Consider the following 12,389-nt stretch of genomic DNA (forward strand, 5'->3'; position numbering starts at 1 on the left):
ATTTGTACATGAACAAGGTTTGTCCACTCAAAACAGGTCTTTATGTTTTAGGTAGATTCTGGCAGGCTTAATCATGATTCCCGATTCCCTCTTCTTACCTACCTATTTCCTATTACAGATACATGTATGTGGAATAAGGCATATACCCCAACCAAGACTCTTTGTACTTTGGGTGACTATTCTTGTTTCGTCCATGTAGATAGGAAGAGATGTTCTCAGCTGACATCTTTGGTGTAGGAAGGAACAAACTATAGGGCTAGCAGGACTGCCCTCAGAACAGAAGTTGTAGAGGACCTGGCTTAAATCTGTCACGATAGAGCTTCCGGCCAACCAAAATTTTCCTCCCAGTCATACAGAGGTTGTTGTCAGTGGCACACAAGATAAAACAGAGTCACTGCTAATACCTGGTACCTACGTTCAGTATTTTTTTTGTTCAACCCAGAATGGGGGGGCAGTCAGGATGGGAGTCCGTGTGTACCAGGCATTAGATCGGCTGCTGTCAGAAGGACAGCTGTACACATGGTCAGAATGTCAGCTAAAGGCAGAACATGGTCAGCTCAAGGCATAGGGAAGCTACAGTATATGGTAATGCTGAAAATGACCAGGTCAGAGACTGTATTATTATGGCTATCCCACTTTAACTGAAAAATCAGCTTTGACTAGTTAAGTGTTTATTTAAAAGACATACAAGTCAGCTTGAGAGAGGCAACTGTGTTTTAATAGTTAACATATCTGAAATACAAATCCAAGGCAAACAGAGATAAGAAATGTTGCAGAGAGAATATCTTTTACCGTTTCTGAGGGTTTTGTCCAAGCTGTGTTCTTGCCTCAGATACTTTTGAAAAAATTGAGGAAAAGCCAATGAAACGTGCTGTTTTAGTGGCTCACTGGGACCTCTTTAGTGTGCTGTGTCTTTTGGAGTGATGTCACGGCAGGTTCTCAACAGACAACAGATTTGCAGACCGACCTTTAGATTGCTTTGATTAATTCCTGCACTTCACCAGTAATACATTTGTTGCAGGACATTAGAGAAACATTCCACTAATCACTTTATCAGTAATACAATATATGTAGAGAATCAATAGCCATTGGGTGACAAAATGTATTTCTTATGGAGTCCCTATGGCTTTAATTGCTTAGCACATGTGCAGCAATTTGTGTTCCCTTGTATGGCAAATTATATGATTTAACTGATAAGGTCTAAACCTGCAAAAAGTTACTTAGTGAATGAACTTCACTAGAGGGGACTGGACACATGAATACAGGGGTAATATACTAAAGTGAAGTGGAGTGAGGCTATGTTTCCATCAAACCAATCTTATGCAGCACATATATTTTGAAAGACAATGCTTCCTTTCTCATCCAGGGCAAAGTGAATGTGTCTCTGTAAACTCTTGATACTGACTTTGCCCATGTTCCCTTGCCACTCCTGCCTCTGCTGCAGCTGGCACTTAAATCTCTAGTGTCTGATGGTGTCGGAAGCTAAAGTGAAGTCACTCTCTCTGTTATAAGACAGTCCAGAGGCCTACAGAATGGTTAATAGACCCAAGCCCTTCCACAGGGGATGGGGTCACATGCTCCCCCATACCCAGAAGAATCAGGTATTGTCACCAGCTGTGATGGAGGAAGAGTTACAAGGGAGTGTTGGCAAGTCCAGTATACCTGGATTGAGGACCTTTATAATGACAATGGTCAGGTTGACAGTGTCTCTTTAAAGCACTTCACTTTAGTAGCTCAGCCCCATAATTTATAAAGGTGTGGTGCTGCTATTGTGTATATTCACTGCTCTTCCAATTGGGTAAAGAGGGGTAAATGTATAATTAGTCATACTTAACAGCTTTTCATTTTAAAACCAGATCCTGCTTTTCACTATAGAAGAAACAACACTTTAGAAACATTTTTACATATAACTTCAGCAATCCAAGGTTACCATTACTTTTATAAAACAATTACTAACCTACTTTACCATCTAACATTTTAAAGGGCTGGTGTACACATGCATTTCATTACATCAGAACTGCTTTTTTTCCAGTACAATTCAATGGGAATGCAAAAGCAGCTCAAAACAGGTCAGAGGCAGCTCCGAAGGAAAACAGGCTGAATACAACCAAAAATATGCTGCACTTGCCTTAAAATTCGAAGACCACAACATTTTATAGCTCTGCCTATTCCAACAAGTGTCCCCCCATTGCCAATCACATTTCAACAAACCAAACCCTTTACTTGTAAACTCAGCATTTTAATGCTTGGACTTTTTGGATGTCTTTTTTTCCAATGGTAACATCTGTGAACACTGAAATATTGTCACAAGATATTATCTATAATTTATTGCATGTGCCTGGACTATGTCTACATGAATTATATAATTTTGTTAACTGTTATTTCTGTATCTAATACATTATTATTTAACTGGACAGATGGGCCTTTTAGACATATTGGTGTGCTAGCCTTCATATGGCAAACCTATAGCTGCAGTAATAGTTATTTTACCACTGCAGTCTACTTTGAATTCTGTAAAAGGATAATATTATATAAAATGTATATAGTATATACTATATTGTAAAATCCAGGTATAGTAGTGGGAAAAAGCCAAAGAAGACATCCCAGAAGAAAAATTAGTTTTATAAAGTTTTAAAGATTGTAACAGGTAAGGAAATCTGTATAGGATACAGTAACAGCCCATAAGTCAGAGCAGATTCATGTATATGGAGTTCCTTGTTTCCTTTGATAAGAGGAACTTGCTCTTAGCTAATGTGAAGAGTTTTCAAACATTCATTATAGCTTACTGTCACAAGAAAGACTATCCAGGTACTTTACATTATGTAACTGTAAGAAAGGTTACTTTTATCCCAACTGGAGTTATGCTTTAAAGTGGGATTCCACCTTTTCAGCTAAATTTGAGAACCCATATGTTTGTTACGTATTCCCTTTCACAAAACATACCTAAAAATAATAAAACAAAATATTTCTTACCTTTCAAATTGTTTATTTGGAGCAGGATTATAGACAGAACTCCGTGGCCAGCTTGCATTGTTCAGAATAACTTGCAATGTGCTGATTTAGGGACAGACTGTATTAAAAGTGCACTAACATACAATGTAGAAGCCAAGCCTTGAAATCCCTAAAGCTAGCCATACATGTAAAGATTTGGATAGGCTGAACGAGAGAAATTCATAAATTCCCCCATAAGTTGTAAAACAGCTCCTGCAGCTGAATATTGTATTCTAACAGCTGTTGCCCCCCGCAGCACTGTCCAGCCAACTTTTTTCCAACTGGCTCCTTCAATTTCCTAATCAAAGTTTGTCAAGCTGGGTGGTGTTGGTTGGGCCACCCGTGGCTTGAATTTTGGATGATTCCTGTGAATATGAGACATGTATGGCCACGTTTGACTCCTTAGGATTATAACTCATTGAAAAAGATCTGCCAGTGCACTACAGACAGAGAAATTAAAACTATAGGCAAAACCTTTTTTTCACTTTGAATAGCGTAAGGGAGGGTTATAACCCCTGTCAGATTTTGTTTTGCCATTTGTGACCCATTGGGGAGATTTATATTAATTTCCTGTCTGATAGCCAAAGAGGAAGTGAGAGAAAATCCCTGAAATTTAATGAAATCCTTTGGGCCCCCCAGGTCACCAGAACTGTCCAATTAAACGATTTCCTCTCTATTACTTTTCTGAGGGCAACCCAAACTTTTCTTTTACTTTCGCTTTCAATGATAATGTTAAATAAGAAAAGAAGAGGGTGAATCTCCCTAAAAATTAGATAAGGAAAATCTCCCTAATCAGGGACACAGACAGCAAAAAACTATTAGATGTTCTAATCCCTCTCCACTCTACATTAAACTAGAAGAAAAAATTGCCTTTAGTCATACTTTAACATTACATAAAATGCAAGAGCTAAGTAGAATTTTTTTTTCAGTTTTGGAGATTTTAGAAAAAGTAGAAAGGTAAGCAGCAGTTTTGAAATATTTTTTAAAGTTATGCTGTGTGAATGAGAACACATTACAAATATAAAGTAGGTATTATCTTGATTTGGCTGCAAAGTTGAAATACACAAGCCAAACTTTCAGGTTGGATGATATAAGAAGGATTAGGCCCCTTTCACACTGACAGTCCAATCGGGTTCACATGTCAGATTTTCAGGTAGACCTGATTGGACCATCCCTAGACCTCTATGGACTGGCGGGTGTCAGTGAAGTGTCTTGTATGCCAAAAGCAGATGGATGGGGATCCTTTCTTCATTCGTCTGGTGGATTGGATCGGGTGGCAGTCGATGACCGCCCCATAGAAAACAGTGGGCTGTGTCTGTGTCTGCTCTTGCAGACACAGATCTGTCATCCACCTGCTCAGTGTTGATCAGCAGAAAGATCCCCCGCTGAGCAGGTGGATCCACTGACTGGTCCGCCCCATCTAAAAGGGGCCTTAAAATTAAAGCAGATTTTCATCTTGTTGAACTCATCAAAGATGATCGAGAACCATTCAAGCTAACTGATAGAGGAAGTTTCACATGAGAATGCAAAAAACTAGAAGTGAAGCATCACTCCAGTTTATTGGTTTCCTGCACGGAATAATACACTGGATGGCCCAACCATTTAAAAAAAACATTGCCATCTATGGATGATTTAACGTATACATAAAACCTGTTTGCATTATCTGTACCACATGGAGAATTGTGCATCTTGAAGAATTATGCTGTAATACATATAAAATCGTTTCACAGAGTAGGCTACATGAAAGGGGACATCCTATATCCATTTCATGTGTAAAATCTGGCCTTGCAAATACTACACTCAGTGGAACACAGCTCCGAAGAGATTTTATTTATTGTCGAGTATTAAAATGCAAAAGAGGGGTTCTCAAATGCCAAAGGCTTTGTCAATCCTGCTCGCCTTTTTTTTTTCTTTTTTTTTTTCTTAAAAGGATGTAGAACTTGTACTTTTTTATAAGTCTACTAGAAGCCTGCAGAACGAAATGTGAACAAATCACTAGTAAATATAGAAAAAGATTGGTTATATATTGTGCCAATGACCTAATGGCCTAGTAGCAGCTGTATCCTCCCACATGTACCCTAAAATGCAGCTATCAATACAAATGTACACTTTGCTGCAGATAACCTAAATACTCACTCTTCTGTTTAGTATACTCAGAAGTCAGCAAAGTGTCTGTGAGCCATAGAACACAGTTGTATACAGGGGCGGACTGACAACTCATGGGGCCCCCGAGCAATAGGGGATCATGAGGTCCCTGTGTCCTTGTCCAAACTCCAAAAAGCCTATGAAAAAGGTACCAGGGGCATCTCATGGGGCCCCCTACTGACCCCGGGCCCTCGGGCAGTGCCTGAGTTTCCAAATGGTCAGTCTGCCCTTGGTTGTATACTCTACATAGCATGGTATGTTTACTGTGCAAGTGCTGATTACAATTAGGTGCTGACATATTACCCAATCCACTGCAAGTGGTGTACAGGATCTAAAATCAACGGGCTTTCTCTTAATCTCTTGTAACAAGAACAGAAGTTTTTTCCCATTTTAAAGTAAAGCTGGCCATACATGGATCAAAATTTGGCCGGTTCAGCGGGAACTGGCCAAATTTCAATTTATGTATGGCTGTTTCAGTTCATGAGAAGTCGATCTATTGATCAACTTTTCATGAACAGGTTTGTGGAAAAATCTCCGCTTGATCAGTGCATGCAGCCAATAGGCTGCAGCGCTTATCAGTGTGGTCTGACGTCGGGGAAGTCGTGCTGTCAGAATACAAAGACACAGCAGGATTTGTCTATCCACCTGGAATGTGTGGAAGGGGAAACTGTCTCAGTTTTTCGTTTAGCTGGCTGGCTGAAAAAAAAAACAAAAACGGGTGATGTATGCTTAAGACTCCACTTTTTTGAGAAAAAAAATCCAGGCTAATTAAAAACAATGTGAAGGTTTTTGCAGACACTACTAATAATGTGTGTCTGTTTCAGTTTAGAAAGCAGTAACAGACCACTGGGAAGGTCTGTCTGCCTAAATATGAAAATGGAACACTACATCCTTAGCACCCCTGTATAGATGGCCAAATAATAACTAAAGGTGTTGTAAGTGCAAAGCTGGGGATGCCTGCAATTATACCTTGAATTCTGGGTAGACTTTTAGAAGAGTGAGCTAATCACATGGACAGAGAAAAACATTTCTTGGGGTGGTCTGCACAAAAACTGGGTACAGAATAACCCCTTGTAAGTTGTTGACATTGTTGCAAGGAAGCAACATTTGAATGTAAAAAAACCCCATAGCTATCTTTAGGTTGAAATTGATTTTTATAACATTAAATGGAAAAATGTCTGGGGTGACGATTATTTATATGAACTTTGCAAAGAAAGCAGAGGTTTCCTTTAGGGTAGAACTTCTAGCCCTGTTAAAAGGGTCTGGTCACTCTTAGAATTCAAGAGTTCCTTACTAGATAAACTAGCCAATATACCAGTCCACAAACATGAGATGATCATTGCATTTTCTGGCTGATTTCAACAACTGTAAGGCTTGCAGCAAAGCACCCTCTGGGTACAGCCATTATGATTATTTATCTGAAAGTACAGAGAGGAAATCAATGACAGGGTAAACTTAAAATAAAATAACTATCTACAATCTGTGATCTTGCTTTAGGCGTCGGACCTCTTGCACACAGTCGGCCAAGCCCATGTGTATTTTCTCTACCTGGAAAGTTCAAGTACTGCCTACCATCGACATAAACAGCCAGTGCACATGTAAACACAAGTACAACTCATGGGCATATGCAAAAAATAAAAAAAGTTCTACTTTTTGCATGTGCGTCCGGTATACTCATGTTTCCGATAGCATTTTGTTTATACCCAAGTACAGCCATGCACAAGCCATTCATGTCTATGGATGCAGCACCTGGACTTTCCAAGCATGGGAGATACACTGGAATTGACATTGCACAGACACAGGCGCCTGTATGCAAGAAGCCTCAGAGACTTGCTAATTCTGCCCCAAAAATGTCCTTGCTTCTTATAAATAAACCAAACAAATGATATCCAATGGTCCTAATTAAAAAGAATGTGTTGACCTATGATAGATGCTGTAGGGGTTATTTACTGAACAGATGATAACTGATTTCACTTAATGACAGTATCAGTTCTGGTCCTAAAATTAGATCGCCCCAATCTGTTACCCCATTTCACTTTGACGCAACCTGCAGTGACACCGCTGGATCCTGCTAGACACACATGGCACATGTACAACCTAACTGCCAACTGGTCACCACAAGGGAATTCTGGGAAATCCATATGGCTCAATTTTGACAATGCATTGTAATAATGTTAAAGATGCAGGTTTACTGAAGTCTCTAAATTCTTCAAAACAGTGGCGCATAAAAAACAGCATTTAAAAAATATAACTGAGAGTTGAAAATATCTCTCTCCACCGAACAGCCTTATCAGCCATGAAAGGGAATGCAATACATTGCATAGAAGTAGGTCAGTGTCCCTTCCACTTCTGAAAGGCTTAAAACAAAATTCCTGTGGAGATTTTCCTATAATACAATAAACATACTGTGTGTAATAGTTATACATAAGATCTACATATATATATATTTATATATAATATTTATAAATATATTTATAGAGGTGTACAGGTAGAGGCACGTGGTGGAGAGAATTAGAAGAGCCTGGCTTGTTTTTTCAGCTCGTTTCTTTTCCATAGTGCCAGGCGGTCAAATTCTGCTATCGTCATTCCAAACACCTGATAAAACTCTTCAGCTGACAGATGGCGCTGCGAAAAGGTGAAACAAAAACAGAGATAATGTTACAAGTGATGGTGAAATAAAAAACAGAAAGATTTGTTGGATTAAGACAGCTGCAAGAAGCTTGTAACAAATCACTTTTGAATGGGAGGGTGGGGTGGGGTGGGGGCGTAGAGTTATAGTGGGCAAATATCACACTTCCTAACCCACTGTCTTTTGACTTTCTCTTGCCTAGACTGAATTATAGATTTCTTTTGTTAAATTTAAGTACACTAAAAGGCTACTTTTTTTTCTGAATTTACTACTATGCTGTAAATAGTCCATGATGTAAGCAGTCTTAAATAGCAGAGCTGAAATTACACATGGCTAAGAGCCCATTCAGATGAGTGATCTGGAATGGCCGCTGATATAAATTAGAGAACAGCCACAGCCAGCAGCCTCTACAAATCAATGACAGGCTGACAGGCACAGTCGTTCTTTATGTCCAGGCATTTTGTTCAACATACACAAACTGGCTGCAGATAATTCACTACTTTGTATGCACCCATAACATCCAAAGGGAGCCTCTCAATGCAGCAGCCCATTGTCTCATATGACATCTGAATGATCCGTAAATGATTCACATGGGTCACATCATCTGCAGTGGTGTATTTAGGTTTCCTGCTGCCCTAGGCAACAAAAAATCGGACCCCCCATCATGGAGAGACCCTGACACCGACCAACACCCCCCTCCCCCACAAAGAGAGCCTGACACTGACCAACAGTATCCCACCTCCACCCAAAAGGGCCTTCCACTACCACTGCCCCCCCATACACTGACAACCTCCCACCCCAGCAAGAGAGAAGACACTCACCTTCACAGCTCCGGACATCCCCATTAACAAGAGTCAGGCTCTGCATACACCATCAAATAGCCCGCAGCCTCTCTCAAATCCCACCTGGTCTCCATGCTGTGTGTGTCCCTTCTTCCATCCCTTCTTTCAGGGGGGTGGCACTTCCCCCCCTGAAAAATCCTGCTGCCCCTCTGAAAAATGCTGCCCTAGGCAAATGCCTTGTTTGCCTTGTGGTAAATACGCCCCTGATCATCCTTGTCGGTTATTCATAGGGTCCTATATAAATCTGACAGTAAAAAAAGGTAAGCAGGAATTTCTGGACTTTCTCTTTAGAAAGCCCAGAAAGTTCGACAAAACCAGGGTCACCTAGTAGATGCACACTTAAATATTTGGTTGTAAAACCAGTTGTATAAAAAAATTTAAAAAATAGATACAAAATATCAAATTATAAACTTTAAGCTTTAAAAATACATCAGAATTACCCTTTTCCACCACAGTAATCTATATGTGCGGCAGCAAAAAGCTGGGCTTTAATGCCCACATGCATACATATGCATCTCTGGGAGGGCAATGTTTTTGCCAGCACAAAGACTGAGCTGCCTAAAACAGCTCTCGGTCCTGAGAAAACATCGGTAGTGGGTGGGTCCGGATTCCAATCATGTGACCGCTGTGGCAGCCAATCGCTAATTCTTCCTGCCCCCCTGGGTGTTAAAAACTTTTAAAGGGGATGCCAGGGTGGGCGGGGAAGGGGTTAATGAAATACCATTAGTTTCTTTTGAAAGTGATACTAAAGTAAAGTTTTTAAAATAACAAAACAGGTTTATACTTACCTGTTCAGTGTAGTGGTTTTGCACAGAGCAGCCCAGATCCTCCTCTTCTTGGGTCCCCCACTGGTGCTCCTGGTTCCTTCCCCCTGCTACTTGTGCCCCACTCACTCCCAATCCCCGCTCTGTGTGTCCACTACACACAGAGAGCAGCTTGGCCCTGCTTCCGCTCCCTCCTGTCCTGGCTGTGATTGACAGCAGTGGGAGACAGTAGCTTTAAAATGCAAAGGCTAAGACAGGTCATACATGTGTAGGTTTTTCTCATTTAGCCCCCATGGGCTGAGCGGGAGAAATAACCTGCTTGCCTAGTCCATGCTAAACAGTGTTAATGGATGAATCTTCTTGTGTTCTGACAGCCGCTGCTCTGAATACCTGAACAGTGCCTGCATCTGATTGGTTGCAGTCACTGTTTGGCTGGTAAGTTTCCACCCAGCTACTGCGATTTTCAAGTTAAAGTTTGGGTGATTCTGCAGGAATTAGTCGAATATTTAGCCGAGTATTTCTAACATACAGGATATAGGAGCTGCCATTGACTTCTTGAAATTACCAGGTACCTGGCTGTTGTTCTGACCTGCTGTCTTCAAAACTGTCATCTGCATATGCAGCCCTTATCTGCATACAGTGACTCAAAATTTTGAACTGAGGGAGTCAGGATAGCAGACCGGCAACTAGCATTTTCGGAAGAAATCTACAATGGCAGACTTCCTGTCCCATATTACAGGTTTTGTTAAATTGTAGGACACTGCAAAAAAAAAAAAAACTAGATCCTGCCTGCTGGGCTGGCAAGTAAATGGGACCCATGCAGGGGACATCAAAACAGATGATGAAGGGCACAGTGGCTAAATGATTAGAACTTTTGCCTGGCAACACAAGGCATATATACACACTGCTCAATAAAATTAAAGGAACACTTTGAAAACACATCAGATCTCAATGGGGAAAAATATCATGCTGGATATCTATACTGATGTGGACTGGGTAATGTGTTAGGAACATAAGGATGCCCCATCGTTTGATGGAAATGAAAATTATCAACCTACAGAGGACTGAATTCAAAGACACCCTGAAAGTCAAAGTGAAGCAATGATGCACCAGGCTAGTCCATTTTGCTGAAATTTCATTGCAGCAACTCAAAATGGTAGTTAGTAGTTTACATGGCCCCCACGTGCTTGTATGCATGGCTGACAACATCGGGGCATGCTCCTAATGAGACAGATGGTGTCCTGGGGTATTTCCTCCCAGATCTGGACCAGGGCATCACTGAGCTCCTGGGCAGTCTGAGGTGCAACCTGGCAGTGTTGGGTGAACTGAAACATGATATCCCAGAGGTGTTCTATTGGATTTAGGTCAGGCGAGTGTGAGGGCCATTTAATTATATCAATTCCTTCATCCTCCAGGAACTGCCTGCATACTCTCGCCATATGAAACCAGGCATTGTCGTGCACCAGGAGGAACCCAGGACCCACTGCACCAGCGTAGGGTCTGACAATGGTTCCAAGAAATTCACCCCAATACCTAATGGCAGTCAGGGTGCCATTGTCTAGCCTGTAGATGTCTGTGCATCCCTCCATGGATATGCCTCCCCTGACCATCACTGACCCACCACCAAAACAGTCAAGCTGAACAATGTTACAGGCAGCATAAAGTTCTCCATGGCTTTTCCAGACCCTTTCACGTCTGTCACATGTGCTCAGGCTGAACCTGCTATCATCTGTGAAAACCACAGGGCACCTGTGGTGGACCTGCCAATTCTGGTGTTCAATGGTAAATGCCAGTCGAGCTCTATGGTGCTGGGCAGTGAGCACAGGGCCAACTAGAGGACATCGGGCCCTCAGGCCACCCTCATGAAGTCTGTTTCTGATTGTTTGGTCAGAGAGATTCACACCAGTGGCCTGCTGGAGGTAATTTTGTAGGGTTCTGGCAGTGCTCATCCTGTTCCTCCTTGCACCAAGGAGCAGATACCGATCCTGCTGATGGGTTAAGGACCTTCTATGGCCCTGTCCAGCTCTAGAGTAACTGCCTGTCTCCTGGAATTTCCTCGATTCTCTTGAGACTGTGCTGGGAGACACAGCAAACCTTCTGGCAATGGCATGTATTGATGTGCCATCCTGGAGGAGGTGGACTGCCTGTGCAACCTCTGTAGGGTCCAGGTATCACCTCATGCTACCAATAGTGACACTGACCATAGCCAAATGTAAAACTAGTGAAAAACAGTCAAAAAAGATGAGTAGGGAAAGAAATGTCAGTGGCCTTCACCTGTAAAAGGAGATGAAAGAAAGAGTGTACAAACCTTGCACATTACCTCAATAAATAGTGACTAATTTTATTTTATTTAGGAAATATACTCACAAAAGTGATGGTAAAACAGGCATAAGTAAACCATAATCCATACAGGGTTACAGGTAAATCCAAAGGGGTGGGGGGATACAATCTAACGCGTTTCGAAGGGTGCTCCCTTCTTCATCAGAGCTGGGTTTGGCAGATAGAAACTTCAATATAGCAGAGTTCCCATAGCAAGGAGACATTCAGCCACTAAGTGTCAGTATTACAGCATTTCAGCCTGACTAAATCCTGTGTGGATTATGGTTTACTTATGCCTTTTTTACCATCAATTTGGTGAGTATATTTCCTAAATAAAGTAAAATTAGTCACTATTTATTGAGGTAATGTGCAAGGTTTGTGCGCTCTTTCTTTCATCTCCTTCTACAGTTTTGTCAAGCTTCCCCAGCTTCATGATGGAGCTGCACAGCTTCTGATCGCCAGCGGATGAACACGCTGTTTGTTTACTAATGCCCGTATATATATATATGTAAAGTGCTGCGTAAATTGATGGTGCTATATAAGTACCTGTAATAAATGTGAGGACAAGATGGCCATAAATCCCTACAGACCCTATCCCTATATTGATGCCCTGGATTTCCCAGCACCAAGGCCACAGCAATTGTTACATGGTGAAGAAGTGTCTCTTCATAATAGAAGTGGTCCAGACAAGGTCTAGTT

General features: G+C 41.4%; 1 protein-coding gene across 1 annotated transcript in view; it reads right to left on the reverse strand.

Moving 5' to 3' along the window:
* Positions 1–696: 696 nt before the first annotated feature.
* Positions 697–12,389, reverse strand: part of ABLIM3 (actin binding LIM protein family member 3) — a 312,972-nt gene continuing 301,279 nt past the window's right edge. Inside the window, exon 23 of the mRNA XM_089659463.1 lies at positions 697–7,761. Within this exon, the coding sequence (XP_089515589.1) occupies positions 7,648–7,761 (114 nt within the window). The 3' untranslated portion in view covers positions 697–7,647. The remainder of the gene's footprint in view (positions 7,762–12,389) is intronic.

Source organism: Staurois parvus, unplaced genomic scaffold (genome assembly GCF_062004578.1).
Source record: "Staurois parvus isolate SC_StPar_1 unplaced genomic scaffold, SC_StPar_1.0 ptg001158l, whole genome shotgun sequence".
Lineage (NCBI taxonomy): Eukaryota > Metazoa > Chordata > Amphibia > Anura > Ranidae > Staurois > Staurois parvus.